The 19,745-nt window shown below is 34.8% G+C and overlaps 1 protein-coding gene across 2 annotated transcripts in view; it reads right to left on the bottom strand.

The window, feature by feature from the left end:
* LRPPRC (leucine rich pentatricopeptide repeat containing) overlaps positions 1 to 19,745 on the bottom strand; it is an 86,734-nt gene that overhangs the window by 25,203 nt on the left and 41,786 nt on the right. For both annotated transcript variants that reach the window (XM_058834304.1, XM_058834305.1), the window contains exons 24-25: positions 12,630 to 12,754; positions 11,866 to 11,972 (exon numbers count right to left, since the gene is read on the bottom strand). In XM_058834304.1, coding sequence (XP_058690287.1) covers positions 11,866 to 11,972; positions 12,630 to 12,754 — 232 coding nt within the window. The remainder of the gene's footprint in view (positions 1 to 11,865; positions 11,973 to 12,629; positions 12,755 to 19,745) is intronic.

The raw sequence follows: 19,745 nt of genomic DNA, 5'->3' as shown, positions 1-19,745 counted from the left end.
AGCATGCCACAGTTCTTTCTGTTACTGACTTTCTCAGGTTGTGAGTTAGCTTATTCATTCCTTTGTTGTTTCAAGCAGACTGCAGCTACATTATACACGTGCTCAAAGAAAAGGTTTCAATCCTTGAAACTCCATCAGGTGTAGAAAACCACACTGTGCCTTCCCAGCACCATATGCCATAATCAGGAGTTCCTCAAATTAAATAAATTCTTAAATAAAGAAAGGAAAATTTTTTTAAGAGACATGTCACTCCTTTTACCTACTCACATCCAACACACCTAAAAAAGGTTACAGCAAAACGTGTGCAAAGCATCCGTAATTTTTACCTCTTGGCCTTCCCTCCCAGAGATACTTGGATTTCCTTGCTTTATAGTATGTTGTCTTGGCACAAATATAATTTACAGAGTGGACTCTGTTTTTAATTTCAAACATCCAAATTCACATTAATATAGCTTAAAGTAATTCCAAGGAAATGTCTGCTCACCCCTACAGAAAAACATGTGTTTTGACTCTTGAAGGCTTTTAGGTTTTAAGATTGTAAGAAATCTCTACAGTCTAAATGTGAAGGGCAACTTTAAAAATTTGAATTCCAGTTTGCACAAAAGAGGCAGCTTGAACAAAATGCTGTGAGAAATATTAAGGTTCAGTTGCAAAACAATGGAAACAATTACTATTGGAAATGTGAATTTACCTTCTCTCTTTTAAACACAGATAATTTCCTTTTCCCATATTCTCCAAGCACAGAATTACTACCCCTGAATCTTTTGGAAATAATTCAGCATACACCAGAAAAGCAGCACGCAAAATTTTGATGAAAACTCCTAAATTCTGCTAAATATATAGGAAACAGTGTTCTGCAGAGTAAATGTTAGGCCATATAATCCCAGCAATCACCCAACCATTCTATGAAGTTAACAAAGGGTTTGCAAAAAACAGGATGCTAATCCCACAGCTCCTCAACATGGAGCATCTCTGTGTGTTTAGCTGTACTGTTAAAACAGTCTCAGCCCAGAAGGTTTACAGAAAAATTGTGGCTTCACACATATTCCAAGTGGTATATATAAACACAGTTTTCCAGGTACATGCTTTTTTTCCAATTACTTCTTTGTCTGAATTTTTCCTCTCTCCAAAGTTACATTTATAGGTATCTGTTCAGCGCTTTTTTAAACTGCTACCAAGCAATTTCACATAAAAATGAAACTGAGCTAAAAACTAAGTCAAGAATTAACATCTTACACAACAGGCTCTTGATACACAACAGGCTCTTGAAAATGAAAAAGAAAGAAGTATGTGGCTTGCATGTGTAGCTAATCCTCTTTAGGACATGGAAAAATTCAAATGCTGAATTCACTTACAACTTCCAATATCATTGCTGATCCGAATGCCAATGAACTCAACAGCTCGAAAGCTAAAAACTTTTTATAGTAAATCCTTTCCTGTTCAGAAATGATTGATGTGTCTGTCACTACAAGGACAGCTGAGTTATACAACATATATCCTTGTGTTTCATTTTGAAATTGAGATGTGTTTTCACATACTGCAGGTCTCAATCATCAAAAGAACATCTAGGTCAGATTAACTAAATCTCTAGGGCTTGCCTGATAGTCCATATTTGTAGCTTATCCCTTACAATCTTAGGGAATTTTAAACATTGCATTTAGCAGCAAGTAGTAGTTCTACAATACAGCAGACTAAAATAAAGCACAACAAAATGCAAGGAATCGAGAAAAAATAAGTAAAAAACTATAATTACTCTTTCAAATTCCCATTTACAGTTTTGATCTTGCTTGTTTCAGTGGACTAAAAAAAAAAAAAAAATCTGTATTGAGTCTTAGTGGTTTCTTTGTTTTGTCGGGCTATTTTTTTTTTGTTGTTGTTGTTGTTTTTTTTTTTTTGTTTCAGAGTCTCAAGCAATTCATCCAGCATATAAACCAAACACAGATTTCTGGCTTTTATATTCTTTTGAAATATAAAACAGTTGTACTGTACCAAATCAAACCTTGTTATGCTCTCTGGAACAGTAACTATAGAAGAATATAAAATGTCAGAAAAAACAGCAATATTTTCCCTTTAGTGCTCTTCCACTCTCCAACTACCTGAGGTTCAGTGCCTCACACTGGCTCTAGTAAGTTATTTCCATGAGCACTTCTGGTTGCCCCTGAAACCCCTTAAGATTTATCACATTTAGAAGATCTTCTGGCAATGGGTTGCCTCCATGACCTTATGCAAAGAACAACCAAAATACTACCACTTTTGATCGGTTTCAGCCTAACTTCTTCTAGCTTCATTCAAAATCTCTGGATTTTGTATTAGAAGATGATATACAATTGATTTTTCTTTATTATCTCAATTTCATACTAATTTAATTATTAGTATATAAAATAATTCCCTGTTTCTTCTCTAGGCTAAGCAGAATTCAGCTATTTCACTATATCTCTTATAGAAATCAGTCCACAGTTTTGATCAAAATTCACATGTGATGTGATTCTTGGGGTGTCCTACACAGGGCCAGAAGTGGGACTCGATCCTGATGGGCCCCTTCCAACTTGGCATATTCTGTGATTCTATGACAATTACACTTATTCTATACTTATACCCACACCGATTTACTCACTGATTCTACACCTTCACACACAGTAAGGAACACTAATCAGAAAGGGAAAAATATGCTGCATCTTCAGAAGAACTCTTGTCAAGCAGCACTCAATCATGCAAATGCAACAGTCCTAACACACTGAAACCATTTGATTTGTTCTCCTCCTTCTGAGAGCCAGTCACTTCAGACAGGTGATTGAAGGGGTCCAATCAGAAGATTTTCTGTAGTAACGTTTTTATTTAAGCTAATTTCTACCTATTACGGCTAAAAGAAAACACATTGTTTGGAAAAATACTGACCTGTCAGAGAGGAATCTATTAAAGGCTTTTTCAGATTTTCAAATAATGATAGAAATATTCAAATTCTGTTTACATTAGTATTCTGTAACTGCTACAGCCAGTAGAGCCATACTGGTTATTTTACTTTCAAAAAAGCTTTTCTAGCAAAAAAAATTTAAAAAATTACAGAAGACATATGAAAATATTTATTTACTCCTCTCCACTTGCCTAAACTGAACTTCTTATCTTTAAACACAAAACTTACTTACAGAGAAAAACCACAAAAGACAACATATAGACCAGAAGCCCTGAGTTGTGTTCAAAAAGATGACTTTCAGCAAACTAGGAGTTGAGAACTCCCCCAAAACAGTGCCACTTTTTCTGGATAAGATTGCAGAACTGTTTAAGAACCAGCAGCAGCATTTTTCATTTGGCATATCTGTGACATGAGATGGAGAGCTTCGGTTTTAACCTTCCAACACTGCACGTTCACAAATGACAAGTGAGCGCTGTTCGGCAAAATAATTCTTACGTATACTAGTCAACTTACTCTAGCCTTTCATAACTTCACTGTGAATAACACATCAATTCTAACTATGCAAGTTGAACCCCGATCACTTTAAGTGGTTTACGTTTACTTCAACATTTCTGTATTTTCTTTGCAAAAAGTTCAGTCTTTTCTTAGGGGAACAGTTCTACTATAATCACTAATTCAAACATATTGGAAAGAAACAGCAAAATTTTGCAAAAGTCATCCATGTTGCACTTTCTGATGGTATTCTTTGGAAGGATAGATCCATTCATTCCTCTCTTTGCAGCTGAAAAAGCCAGTAATAGTAAGAGACAGCTAATGCTGCTAAAGGAAGAAGAACATTTCATGAAGAGTTACATCAGCAGCAGTAACAGACTTATGCTACCAGTACCAGAACCAGTTACTGAGATTTAGATGCCAAAGCAATGTCTTGCAGGAAAATGCGTTACTTTTCCAAGCAGACAGCCTCGGGCAGACAGCTATAAGAACTGATGTGTGTCATTCCTAACAGCTCTCTCCAACATAAGCATCAGGGAAAACAGAACACTTGATAAGAAGTTCTTAATTTAAAGACAGATTTTTCCCTGATTCCACAAAAATGTCTATCAAAAACTCACAAATTCCATACAGCTTTAATGACGCCTGGGATATTTTTGCAAAGCAGGCTATTTGAACAAAGCTGTTTACAACACAAATACTGGATGTTTTCCTTGTGGCAGAAGTCCTCACTTCTACTAAGCAATAGGTGCACTTCTTAATCAGAAAGTTAGAAGAACACATATAAAACTGCTGTACCTTCTGTAGCCATCCTAGTCTAGTTATTGAATGAGATGATTAAAACTATTTTACACTTCTATTATTTTTTTTCTCCTGCTGAACACTCCTTTACTTTGAAATAACCACGCATTAGTTTTTTAAGAATACCAACTAACACATTCACATTATTTTAAAAAATATCTTACATCTTGAGTTTATATGTATGCAGGTATACTACCTTGCTGTATTTCTCCCACTACAGTCTTTATAGTCTAGTCTAAGCGAAGTATCATTGTTGAATATATAGGGAAAAAAACCCTATTTTGATTATTGGCTCTGAATTTTTACACAATAGTCCAGAAGCTCACAAAAGATCCAGCTTTAGTGACTTAGGGATCTAAAAATAATCTGTGCATCAAAAAGCATCTTTCCTGTTGCAATCATATCAACTGTCTAATAAAACATATTAGTGCTCTCCTAGCTCAGCTCTCCTTTAAGTCACTGTACTACCAGGATGACATTACAGCTACGGCTGTCTATGGCTGGCAATGGAAGCAATATTTTTTCTGCAAGTTCATTTTCCACTTTGAAAGAAGTTTAGTTCTCAATGATTTCAAAAATGGTTTCTTTGGTGATGGCACAGAGAGACACCCTCACTGACTTTACTCCTTCCAAACAAAAGAAAATCTTGCAAGCTCTCTAAAAAATGAGTGCTTTCCTTTCCTCTTTATAAGCAATTTTGCCCAGAAATAAATACAACTAAACAAAATATGACTCCCATAATATTGAATTCTTTAAAGAGAAACTCATCTAAAATATGTGGACTCCTGTTCAACTTTTTGGGCAAGGGATAACTGGATGTAAACTTGAAAGCAACTGTATCTGTAGCCTCAGTATGTCTACTTTTAATTTTTGATAATGAGGTCAAGTACTCTAATGTAATACTGGAATATCAAAATTCATGGGTTGCTCCACTGCAGGTGGAACCTACTCAGCTACAGTGTATTTGATATTTTATTTGCAGTACCAGATATTTAATGAAAGCCAAAGGGACACATGTCTACACATCTATCCTCAGTTACTATTCTCCTGAGACTGATGAGAATTCAAGCTCATGCTCTCCTTTCTGCCTATCCTACAACCACACGACATAGAAATCAGTCAACTTCTACTAGGTCGATTTTCATGTAAAAAGCAGCAGTAGTTCACAGAAAGAAAATACAAAGCTTACAGTCTCCACTGGGAAAGTTTGTACTGTTGGTTTGTGGCTTTTTTTTCTTCCCAAGTATGTATTTGCTTCAAATACACTTCTGCCAGTTTCACAGTTCACTGACTTTACCAACCCAAGTAAGTATCTGTTGAGTAAATACTCATTTTCTTTATTTCAATTGATAGAGGAATATACGCTGCTTTATGTTAGGCAAACATTGAAAAAATATCAGGCAATTTGATTATTTTCCAAAAATAATAAAAAAGCAGGGTAGAATTTTACAACTTTATCATCACTCAAGACAACTGAAACTGATGTACATTTAATTACTATTGGAATACTCTATATTTACCAGTAAGTTTACCAAGATAATTTGCACAGTGAAATATTATTACAAAAAAAAAAATTAGTAGACATTCACAACCATAATCACACTGGAAGAAATGGTGACACAAAAAATACACAAGAACTCTTGCTTAAAACAAAGTCCTGAAGGTTATCCTAGACTCAAAACAGAGCAAAAATTTGCCATTGGCCTTGTAATGTGGTTTAACAGTGTAAGACGAATTAAAAAAAAGCATTATAAACCTCTTCCTTGTAACACAAAATCCCTGGAGCTAAGAAAAGATGCACAGACCTTGCCATAATCCCACATTCGGAACACATTACCATCTTCCTTTTGGGAAGAAATTTTTTCAGTAGTCCTCTCCTTTACCAAATTTACATATTTGAAACAGATCTCTTCCCTGTAAGAAAGGGATACTTAAAAACTTCTAAATAACATGCACTGAACTAGTAAGCACACTTTTTTAAATTAACCCACATACATTTTTGCATGGAAAGAAAATCCAACTTCACTAATAACTAACTGCATCAGAGTCCAGTTTCAGAAGGAGAAGTAATGATTTTATTGGACTAACAGGACTGACTAGCAATAATTTTAAAAATTAATCTTTTCTTGTAATTATAGGACTTGCACGCTTTAAAGCTCATTCCCCTCCATCTCAGTTGTATACAGTTATTCTAATAAAAGCTATTACACCCCCTACAAACTATTCCTAAATCTCAGACCACCATTATCTAATACAATCTTGTTCACAAACATTTAAATTTTGTTTTAATCACCTTCACTTTTTTTCTCAACAGGACCAGAAATAAGTCTTTGTAAATAAATTCAGACACTAGATATAACCATCACTAAATTACACACAACCCATGCACCCCCCTCGCTCCCTCAACCCTGCTGCCACAAATCAAGAAACCATCTTCTCCTGGTAGTTCATCTCCAGCATAAAATCAGCAGGACTCAATTTTATGACGCAGACTCTTAAAAAAAGCAATCTGGATGAAAGAAGGTTGTAATCTCTCAATATCATGCAGAAATATTCTCATTGTTTTTATGGCAGATTAAATCCAATGGCAACTGGTATCTTGAGGTCTGCTGACAATAGATGTCACAATTCTTTGCTTAAATCTATTTACCTCCTAAATTAACTTGACATCTGTTGATAGATATATTCCTGCACACTAAACTCATCCAAACCAGTTCTTTTGTCAGGTCCCAGATTTCAGCAGCAAATGCCTTTTTTTACATTTCTTCACAATCGAACACACTTCATTAAACTACTTCACAACCATTTGTCCCTGAATTCTTCACACTAATGTCTCAAGATATGTGGGATATGGTATTATAAATTTAATTATTACATATAAACAACGTCTTTAGTATGAGAGTAGATGAAAATGGTACCACACTTGATTAAAATCTGGTTCCAAGAATTCTGAAGCCATGTGCTTTCCCTAGCCATTTTCAAGGAAGGCTCCTCTAGTGGAGGACAAACAAAATACACAGGTAGAACTTTTACCAAAAAACTCCACTACATAGCTCTGAGATATTTCCCTGTATTCCAATCCTCTTTGCCTTCATTTTCAGCAAAACCAAAACCAGAGCAGAAATAAGAGCTTTTACTCTTTCATTGAAGGAGCAAATTAACAGCTGTTATTTTAACAGCTGATGTGATTTGATCTTGAAAGATTTCAAGAGGCATCTGCCAAACAACACGAAGGCACTGGAACACTGCTACCAACTCCTCCTTCCTATCAGAGGACTACATATGCTCCCAACTAAAAATACAAGTGACCTGATACTTTTCTGAACATAGCGCTTGTTTTGTTGGATTTCGGCAAGTATTTTGCTGTACAATGAAACTTCATTTAGGGTGCAATGATTTTATTGATACAGTGCAGAAATGGTTTAACATCAGTTTAATACCTTGCCTGTTCAGTCACAGCAATGAAATGTTAATTTCTTCTCCATTAAAAGTTGGTTCAGACTCTCAGTAAGCAGATTTGTAGATGGGCTTTGCTTGACGCTCTGCAGCAGGACTGTTACAGTACTGAACGAGATACAGATCTTTTCAGAAAAAGCCAAGAGTGGACATAGGCTGCACTACACACTGATTCAGTGGGTATTTAAATAGCTGCATTCAGCATGAGTAAATGAAGGAAAAAAAGTGAGTAGAGAAATAGTCTACTATCATGAATGCAAAACAGCTGCAAGTTAGGAGATCTTGGTGAAAGATTCAGAGATGACCAAAATATTAAATCCAACAAAAATGGCAGACATCAACTATTTTTTAACTACTCTAAGTAATGAAATTTGTAAACCACTATGCAGTATGAAAACAGACTAACAGGTGAAAAAAGGAATAAATAAATTCCTCCAAGGTGGTGTAACATTCCCTTTTTCACTCCTACTCTTCTGGATGACCTTCCCATTAGCACAGATCTTAAGCATCTGCTAAATAAAGTGGCAATCAACAGCTGAGTAAACAAAAGGGACTTTTAACTGTCCAGTACAGGCAACAGGTAAGAAGTTGAGAGACCTGGGGTACTAGGCTCTCAAATACTCTTTTACCATTCATATACCAGACTTAGAAGAACATAAGGTCAAACAATTTTTCTAGATTCTTTCCACATAATTATATGACCTCTCTCCAGGAGGAGATCTGATTAAATATTTTTGAAATAAGAAAACATTTTAGAGGATAGGTAAAGTATTTTTTGGAAGGTACTTCTTCCCTAATCCTATTTACTGAAAATCCCATCCCTTTCTTTTAGCCTACATTAGTTCTAATATAGTTTAGTTTAGTTAAAGGCAAAACATACTGACCTAATTTTCTTCCTTTTTTCTTTAGGAAAAACAAAATTCAAGGACAAAAGGCAATTAAGCTGCCTTTCTCAGTAAGGGAAAAAAATCCTAAGTATCCAGAGCTAGATTTGATGACATAGAAGTAATGCTGTGCCAATCCAAGGGAAAGCAAGCTAGTATGTGACCTTATGGTAAGGGGCAAGAAGAGAGATGAGCCAAGTTCACTTTGGCATGATCATCTTTGAAGGACTCAAGACAAAAGCTAACTTATCAGTAAAGGTGCAATTAAGAAGACTAAATAATGTCTTGATGTACCACTACAGCACTCATTGGTAGAACTTGTTTTCAATGCAAAGCTAAACAGCATCCATCAACACAACTTCTGGGGCTCAGGAATCTCTAAGCACAGCTTGAATAAAATAAGACTTACACTTAACAAAGCAGCCAAGGCTACCTTATCTGTAGCATTGTCTCTGAGAACAAGACTTTAAAGTGTTTAACAAGGCAGCTCAACAATACTGCAAACTGTTACCTTATCACACAAACCCCATGATGCCTCAGAAACAGCATTTCCCCCACAATTTTCTCAAACACAGTTTCTATTCCAGTCAGCATTGCCTCAGAAGAGACTCCCACTACCAAACTACCACATGCTTCAGTCTAGCTGTTCTAGCATTGGTCAAATGCTTTGCCTCATCTCCTGTGTATTTCCCTTTCACTGCCTCTCACACTCTCATTATCTGATTAGTCTTGCTTTTATTCCACCAAGCAGATAAGGTCCAGAGCTTTCAGCTTTCTCATTATATCTCATAACATGATCTTGCATATATATGCATTCACAACACATTTGTGGCCAGTTAATGTAACATACACAAGTCTGACCTGATTTTTATAATCTCACTCAAATCTTACCCTTCATCTTTTCCCAGTATTGTCACCCACTTTCAATTTACCAAAGATCTGAGATTTAGGAGTTATTTTTTCATTCCTGGGGCTTTGAGTTCCAAATTTTTCAAAGCAGCACTTGTCCCTAAGTTTCATAAAAACATCTGGTGTACCTCTAATTTCTAAAAATAGCAAGAGCAAGCAGAGGCAGTGGTCTCCAGTGAGCAAAAATCCCATTTCAGCAACCACATCCTCCAGTGTTCTTTTCCTTAGCTCCTAAGGAGTTCTCTTCCCAGCTTTACTACTATTCTTTTAAATATTCCTTACAAATTCCATAGATATTTTCAAAAACAAACAATATCACTAAAATTAATTGACCATCATAATCAGCAATATTTGATTAAAGTATATGCTTAAAGATACATGCAACAGCATCTAAAAGAGAAAGCAGCACCAACTGATCTCCTTCACTGAATATTATTTCACAAGCAAAGATAGAAAAATAATCTGAGATGACCATCAAGAGAAGTAATTTAGTCACAAAACCCACCGGACTGGAGAAAATAATACACATACATGTCATTTTTTTATATATATATATATATACACACCACTTCACATACTGATTAAGGCTTTTGCTTTCCAAAAAATCAAAAAGCAAATAGGAACTTCCTTATGTTTTAAAACAATACAAACAATTTTCTTGTTCAGCAAAATATCAATTATAAGATTTCTGTCCTCCCCTTTTTGGAAACAATTTCTTTGAAGATACCTAACATACTGTGACATAACAAAAGCATACTTAAAATATTATGCACTATATAGTAATTGATTTTTTAACACTTTTTCCAGTAGTAAAATACATGCATACTATCCCTAGATAAACTCCTATGCTACTAAAAATTCTGTTATTTAAACCAACTCCTCCTCCACAGCATAAACAAAGCTCTAATTCATACTTCATAGAAGTTAGATAAAAATACTTTAACTAGCAAAAAGGCAGGAAAACTTCCATTTAATCTCCAGATATTTAGTGTTTAGATTTATGCTTAAACATACTTATGTGGTTAGTAGTAACTTGTGATCAATCACCAAATACTGAATACCTGCAAGGAGAATCAGGCATGTTTTAAGAAAATGACAAGAGTCTCTGAAGGCTCTGAAGCCCCAGCAATTTGATAACTTGCTTATTATCCTATTCACAATTGCTGAGCTCCAGATACCAACACGGATTCTGAGAAATTAAATGCCAATGTCAAAGAAAGAGCTGCTAAATCACATGACGTAACAGTTTTGTTAATTTAGCTTCAATTTTACTTCCAAATCTCCAATTTCATACTTTTACCTCCCATATGCTTTAATCACTGATAAAAAGAACTCAACTCCTCAGTGTCATCTGTCATCAGATACTAATATTTCTGTTCTTGTGCATTCTAAGATTTGAGCTCCAAAACACCCTCTCAAAACAAAAATTCCAATGTTTCGACACTGTGCTTAGCAATAGCCACACACCCCACAACAGGACAGTATTGTTCCACCACAGACAAACAGATTTTCAATTAAGATTTTTTTAAATGCAAGAATTCCTTTAGAAAATTCAAGCAGGATAGCTGATATTTCAGATACTCTAAGGGGAACTAGGCAAAAAAGCATTGTTTATCTTAGGAAGGGAAAAAAAACCCCTAAAATAAGGTTAGAGTTGTGTATGTGCATAACACAAAAATGCTGAGGACAAACTATTACTTTTTCTGCAAGATGCCTCGTCCCATAAATTAAGTGGAAAACTTATGCAGTATTTTAAAAACATAAAACTGTGTTAAGAAGAAAAAGTAATCACAATCTGGGCAGACTCTGCAGCTGCCCCTTTGACTTATCAATTTCAGTAAGCACAATTTCAATCAAGTCTAGATAAAATATACTAATCCTAAATAGACCAAGTTTGTCACCTACCACTTCCTATAAGCAGCTTACTATCCTGAAAAAGGAAGAGAGAGAAGAAATGCTAAATTAAATGCCAAACAGTAGCAGACAGCGCTTGTTTGGCTGATTAACTTGTAGACAAGCATTACAAATAAATCTGAGCATGGTCTGCAGCAAATTAAATTCCAGTGCTTTTAAGAACAAAGAATTCCTTCGGAAAGAGGATTAGCAACTTTACACCCAGGAAAGCCAGTTTAATTTAATTGTTCCACAATCCGATATTTAATATGCAAATATCATTTTGATATATAAGAGCAAATTTGAAAAAGTGAGGAAACAATTTCAATGTACAAGACAACTGTCTCTCTTCTGAACTGTAATTATACAAAATAAAGCTGGCCAAGAGTTTTTTATAACTGGGATTGCATTCTATTAACATGAATCGGAACAAGTCTAATTAAAGGTTAAAAACTTTAAATGTTTCTAATTAAGAGTCTAAATAGCTGCACGATTAGAGTACTATAGTTAAAATCCCACCTCGATGACCTTCTTGGCCTCTTTGTATTTTCCTGTTTGCAAGAAGGCGAAGAAGAGATCGTAAAGAGCCATCATGTCACCATATTCTCTGCTTATAAAATCTGAAACTGAAGACGGAATAATACTCATTTACTCAATATATTGAAGTATTTCAACATTTATGTCAGACATTCCTAATACCAGTATTTTCCAAGCCTCATAAAAGAGCTATAATGAGCTATATATTGAGCTTATATAACCTATAAGCTATAGGGGGATAAATTTTGAAACAAACAAAATTATTATAACACATGACACAATTTGTTGTAGCTTTGTGGTTGAGCATAAAATGTTCTTCTGTTTATCTGCACTACATTTTGCTCTACATTCAACAGAACAGACTATATTGGCATGCTCTGCTCATAGAAAGTGAAGAGATATGGTTTGTGAACTGCTCAGCTATTTGAAAAACAGATGTATTGTTTTGTTATTGTGTTTTGTTTCTATTAATTTGTTTCTCAACAGTAACATACATAGCTAGAACAAGTATTAGCACTAATCTCAGAGTTCAATGATGTAGTATACAAACAAAATTCTATGTTTAAAATCACAATCAATTTTTCAATCTGAAGAATGCAAACATCGTATTAGTGCTTTAACGTTAACGCATATAAAGGCAAACTTTTTTTTCTTTCAGTTGAAAGAAACTATACAGAAATCCCAGAAGAAAAACCCCCAGAAAACACTTAATATTAGCAGACAGCATTCGACTACATGCAACTAACCCTTTTGCAGAAGATCAGCATCTCCTTTTTCTACCAGTTTACAGTAGATGTTATGAAGTTGAAGAATTTTACCATACTTCTTGTAACAGCTGATTAAAGCTTCCAGAGCTGCAGGCATGTCATCCCTTGTGGAATGAAACAAAACAAGAATAAAAACATTCTGAGCAGGAGCAATGCATGCTGAAACTACTTGAATCTTGAAAATTACACAGAAAATTAATTTACCAGTATATAATCCAAGAGTTTATTCCCCCCTCTTATGATTTTTGATTCCATAACCACTGTTCACTACAAATTTGTCAAAGGTGGCAATGTTCCTCAGCATTAGATGCACTTAATTTTTGAGCAATACTAAGTTATGCTATGTCCTATCTTGACAAAACCCAAACTCCATGCAAAATTCACTTAAGTGTTTAACAGCTTTATTTTTCCCATTTGTAAGTAATACCATGCACACTATCACCTCTATGTCTATGTTTAGGCATTTCCAAGTTTTAAGTTCTTCCCAATTATTTCCACAATATTTTGTTTCAGTATAGATCACCAGAATTAAGTAAGATAACCACAGCTCATTAGATTGCTTTACACTAGTTTTACACCTTAACAGAGTGCCTATAAATCATCTGTTGATGTCCATTCCAGCACAATAGAAAGGTTATAGCATTATTCCATTCTATATGAAAACTGGACTACAACAGATACTTTCTACTTTAAAAAACACAATTTTTGCAGTTAATTCAACAATAGAGTATGGTACCAAAATCTGCTTTATGCTGGTCTATCCATGCCACAGAGGCATGGCACTAGTGTAAACCCATGTAGTAGTAAGTGTGCAAGACAGCATTAAATGCGTTTCATTTAGTCAGGAGCCTTTGAGCAGCAAGGAGAAGTAACACACAGAATATTTCCATTTTTGGTACCTCAACTCTTCACTGAATTTTCCCCCAAGTATACACTATTAACACCTTCAGAAATATACATAACAAAATGCAAAACTGAAAAGTCATAAAATCAATCACAGTAACAGCAAATGTAAAATAACCTTCCACACTGTGTAACCAACTGTACTTAATCATCTGCTGCAGACCTTTCTTTCAAAGGATTAAAACCCAATCTTGAAACAAAACCAAACAAAACAAAGCAAAACCACTGGAAACAACCAAGGACAACCACAAAAACACTGGTAAACCAATATGTCATGTTATTCTTTGAAGGGTAAGGTTTAAGCTGAAACAAACCAAGACCATGTACACAAAATATAAGTAGCCACACAGTCAGTAAGACTGCATTTTAGATTTCAAGAGCCTTATGTGATAAGGGTGATACAAGTTACCAAAGGAAAAAGAAAAATTAAAAAATTCACCTAACAGCAGCTGAAAGGCTGACTTGAAATACTGATTTAACATCCCCAAAGCAACCTTATTTATCATCAACAAACCCTAATAAATCAAGATATTACTGTTAAAAACAAGCCCAACTCAGCTGTCCTCTCCTCACACTGCATTTCTTGTGCAGCACAGATTTTGCTTTTTCAAAGAATGAACTATCTAAACTTCTATGTACTACTATCATTATCTAGGCTAATAACTTTAAATTTTTTAACACTAAAACACAGAAGAAGAATTAATTTTATTCAGTAATACTGGCATTCTTTAAAAGAACCTAAGATGATGGATTTCTACCTTATCCCCCTTACTGAGCCCTGTTTACAGTGCATCTTCTGGCACCCCATGGAGTCATTTGAATTTTTGTCATTTGGGGTGAAGACTAAATTACAGGTTAATTTCAAAACTGCAAGTACATGTTGCAGGCTAGATTACTGTCATAAAAGCGAAATACTATGGTAGTTACATAGTCAGATATAAAGATTTATATAATCAGTATTTTTCTCCTGCTTTAGATGCAAGTTCAGTTAACATCTAGAAAAAAAAAACAGTTTTACAGGAAACTACTCAATTTCTAAGGAGGAACAACAACATTTATACATTCAAATTCAAGTTTTCAGTGATAAATCTAGCTTTTCAGACTGATGCTCAAACAGCTATAGTATTGTCTCCGCTGTATTCCTAAAGGATTAAAGTGACTGTTTTTAGGTCAAAGCTATCAATAAATGAATGAATAATTGGAATGTCATTCAAGCAGTAGCGTTAAGAGTTTTCTAGCCTCTACATGTATACTTCTGAAGGCATTAATACTGCACAGGCAAAGAAAAAAGTCAGCAAAGACCTGAGACAAAAATAGATGGAAATACTGTACTCGTTACTGGGACTCAAAGGGGCTGAATAAGTCTGCTTTTAATAAGTTCTGTATCTTTACACACTGTTGTACTGTTACAACTGTTTTGGATCTACTGAAATCAGATATATTTGCTCAGTTGCATTCAATCAACAAACCAGTCATCCACAGTTTACTAGAGAATGGAGTTTATAAAACATAAATGCTGAAACTGGCAAAGACAAATATAAAACAATAAAACATAGAAAAGTTCAGACTCCACAAAGAAATTGTTGGTACCACTACTGCAAAGAAAAAATGATCAAGCTTATGCTTGTACTTGAGCTTCTATGATTTAACCATCTGCAGTATTCTTTAACTGTCGCAAACTGCAGTTAATTCCAAGTACCCGTAGCTACTTTTGTAAGCTTTTAGAAAATTAAAATAAGGAACTCACTGTAGGTTTCAAATTTCAAGTAGAGGTAACATTTTAATGTGTTTCTTGTAAAGATTATAATAAAAAGAGCTGCACAAAATAGAATTTCTGCATTTTAAGAAAATGCTATTTAGACATAATGATTTTAAACTGACAAACAGTTGTATATCTAAAAGTATTTGGGAGTCTTTCTGTAAGAAGTTATGCATATCAAACACCCTTTTATCCTCCCAAAGGATACTTACTACTCTAAGACATTAAACATCTTGTCTAAAATTACTATTTAATCAATGTGGTTCAAGTCAAAAAGAAAAAAAAGCTCATATACTCATAGCCATATTGGAAAAATCAGATTTCCAGTGTCGGTTTGGAATAAACAGTATTTAAAGTGTGAACATAGATGATCCATGCTTCATTTTGAGTTGGTCAGATACTACAGCTTTAAGTCACTCACAAATATTATCTGTTCAGGACTAAGACCTGTTCCACTTAAAGATTAGGCATATTTTTCTGGCACTTTGAGACTTGCTCTTTTAAAAAAGAAGATACACTATTATTTTTGAATGACAGAAGAAGCCTCAGCCACCAGTACATTCTGCTTGGCCCAGAAGAGTCCTACTTTGGCATTATTTTCCACCTAAAGTGATGCTCGGGTTAAGACAAGTTTTTTGATCCTTTTGGTTTCTGTTTAGAATGGCTATGAAGTCCAAGGTACTATGGGTCCAATCTTCCAAAATATTTTTATGGGCAATTTTAATCACACAAAGCTATCTGAAGAGCCAAAATTACCCAGTTGTCAGAAGATCTGCAGGACACACTCTGTAGCAGGACTGGCTATAACATGACTGGATATTTTAGCCCCCCTCACTTTCAACAACCCACTCCCCTCTTGCTTTAAGAATGTAGCAGTAAATCTAACCCTTTTACTTGTAATAAACAACCTTCCCAACCAGAGAGACTGCCTCATAAAATAAGACTCCAAATATTGATTTTAATTGGAATGAAGTGCTGCAACATTATGCATAAAGCTTTAGTGAAGTGGCAATTTACCTAAGGGGTTTACTGATTGTAAAGCTCTCAAAACTGAAATCACTAGAGAGGTAGAAAGAAAAAAGGGACTCTCTGGGGTGGGGGTGGAGGGTAGTCTGGTAAAACAAATCCCTCTCTACAAATCTGAAGCAGATGTTAGTGTAGAGGGAAGTCAATTCAGCAAGGTACAATCAGCTTTACAAAAATTATTCTGTTAAAAGAGAACGGGCTCTTGAAAGAGCTAAATGTGCTTCTGTTCATTTGCTGTACTAAGGAATCTTCAAGGAGACTGGTGTTGCAATTACAACTAATCCTCCCCAAAAAATTAACTGTGTTGAAGGCTTTGTAATTTCCCTAGGTACAATTTAGCTGTCACTTACTTTAAAATTTACTCAAACATGCGTTCCGAACAGCACTAACTTCACATGTCAAGTGCTTTCCAGCCAATTGAGTCTAAACTGGAAGTCGGTGTTAAACAACTGAATGATTAGACAAGATAGCTCATTTCCCTGCTCTTTTGTTCAGAATAAAATGCCACATTTACATTATCAGACTCAACAGGATTTTCTGACAGAGGGAGAAAAAACCCTAGTGAACACTGTCCACAGCAAGCACATGAAGCCTGTCATTTACCAATCATCCTTCAAAAAGCAATAACCATGAATGTAACTTAATTACGACCCAATGATCCTTGACGAAAAATCATCTTATCACTGTCCTGTCCCCATAGGGCAAATGAGACACTTTTGTCCTTTGGCACTGATGATGCTAAATTCCTAATTGCAATAATGGAGTAAGAGAGCCAAACATCCCTAATTTCATTGCAACACGTAAGGAGTTTTAATGAAATATTTGAAATAAAGCTGCTAAAAAATTGGAAAAAAACCTCTCCCCACTAGAGATATGTGTCCCCCACTAAAAGTACCACTTAATTTACAAATATGCCTATTTTTCAAAGTGCATACAAAAGTCAAATAACTTGTGCTACAGAATGATCTCAAAAAGAATCAGGTGATTTTAACTCAATGAAAAGAGAAGAAGGAAAATAGTCAAGGCACTGCATTCATGCTCTGTCTACTACATAAGAAACTAATCAAAATGGGTTTATATGAGACCAATGACAAATGAGTACACAATGCTCTACTGGACAATGCTGTATTAAAATACATTAACCATTTTTAAAGAAAAACAATCCAACTATAGCCTTTTATCATTTAAGATAAAGGTATTAACTGCTTATGTTCCCCGACTTAAAACTACCAAATATTTTACTCATATGGTCTGTTACATAATGCCTTCATAGTTTACCTGCAAATTTTCTTCCCTCTGCTTAGGAGCACTTCTTGTATCAGGAATTAGTAAATTTCAAACCTGAAGGGTTTTTTTTTGTTTCTTTTCTCAAAGATGAGTAGGTAGAGAACTTCAGCCAAAACTAAAATCCTCAAAAATCTTAATAACTTTTACACGGTATAGGTAGCACAAGTTTTTCTAATTATCAGCAGCTGGAAGAACCAGTTCAAAAGTAAGACATATTTTAAGAGAAAGTACAAGTTCTTTATATCCTTGCAGATTTTTGTCATACAATCCAAGCAATGTTTTTCACATTACGTGACAGACCAAGACCATGTGGACTGTCTCAACTTTAAATGTGATTTTTCCCACCTTGAGAAACTGTTCAAGGTCAGAAATAAAAATCAGACAATTCAATGCAAGGGGATAGCTCCCCTTATTCAGTGTCAGAAAAACTGCAAGGTAAGTATGAGTTCTTTCACTAGTTACTTCAGTTAAATGTTTCCCAGAATATTAAAGGCAAAATGTCCACTCTACTAGAATGCTGGCTTTTGTAAAGTTATGCTGTCCATCAATGTTTTTTTTCTTTTCCATGCTCTGTTAAAAACTTTTAACTTGCACTAGGATTTAACAAGAACTTAAGAATATTCAGAACTGGAAGAAAAGGGTGGATGAAAACATTTTATACCTATAATTGTTGAAATCTTCAAAAGTGAACCACAGATGCCTTTACAAAAAATATAAATTTTGAAATAAATTAAGAACACAAAACACTAGTACAACTACTACTGTGGAACATTCAAAAATACCCCAAAACTTATTTCAGCACCATGCTGATGACCTGCAGCTAAATGACAACATTTCAGCATGATACTTGAATTGTAGGATGGCAAATAATAAGCACTACTACTGAAAGAAATGACTAACACTTATTTCAGTCACTCATAACTTTCAAAATACTCTTACAGCATATCTAAGAAAAACAAACAAATCCCAAATCACAGCACCTCCCTCTTGCCAAAAACAAACACACACCCCACTGAAAATGCAGTTATTCCTCCTAAGCAAATTATGCTGGAAAAAAACCTTCCAAATTCTATCTACCATTAGAGAAGATGCAGCTTCTTCACTCATAAGGTGGAAAAAAAATCTCTAAGAAATTAGCTTACTTTGCTTTTTATTTATATATATGAAATACATCAGCACCACTACAGGTAAGGACCAATGACTTCTATAGCCATACAATTCTGGAGTCTGGAACTACTTTCTCCTTCATGAATGTAGTCTCTTTAAAAGTCCCTTTATCAATAAAAAAACTCCCACTTTTTATAAAGTTTTCCCAGAAACTTACAATCCAAAAAAATCAGGAGTCAAATTGAAATAACACTCATTACTGTCCCCCTTTTCACCTGCACGTGATCACACCTTTACCTACATCATTGTACACTACATCTCAAGTGAAAAGAGCCCAAGTAGCACCAGGTACAACTTGCATGTCAATGTGCATAAAGCAATTATGTAAAATGCAGCTGCTCTTATGCGCACTACAAAGCATATCAGATATTTTTCCGACACATTAGTTAAATATGATTGCAGTTAAATTACTTTCATAAACATCTGCCTAGCTTGTGATGCAATCAAGGCAGAGTTACTAAGAAGATGTACACTATATTCTTAACTGTTGACCACTTCACTAAAACACTTTTTAAAAGCGAATGTATACACATCTACCAAGAGTTACCTCTTTCTCAAGAATTTTCAAAACAGAAATGTTATACAGACCCTGCATACCCAGTATACCTGTAAGAACCAAAAATCTCTATATGGCTGACTTACATGATATGAAAAATTCACTTATTTCACAGGTATTATATTTATGCCAATAACATTTTGTTTACATGAACCAAATCTCAAGAAATTTATTCATATACTCTAGCTACAAGTGAAAATCCAGGAACTACATGACACACAAAAGAATAATAGAAGAATTGTGCATATGGTAAAGGAAAAGGGATTCTTGCCTCAATTTTATTAAGAAGTTACGTAGTTCATATGTATGTTAATTCAAATATCCTACACCTCACAATGAAAATTTATGCAAAGAAATAATGCACATGGAATTAAAGGTACTGCCTACCAGAATGCAT

This window comes from Poecile atricapillus, chromosome 3 (genome assembly GCF_030490865.1).
Source record: "Poecile atricapillus isolate bPoeAtr1 chromosome 3, bPoeAtr1.hap1, whole genome shotgun sequence".
Classification (NCBI taxonomy): Eukaryota; Metazoa; Chordata; class Aves; order Passeriformes; family Paridae; genus Poecile; species Poecile atricapillus.
The sequence above is the reverse complement of the archived record's forward strand: the minus strand, read 5'-3'. Positions and strand labels throughout refer to the sequence as shown.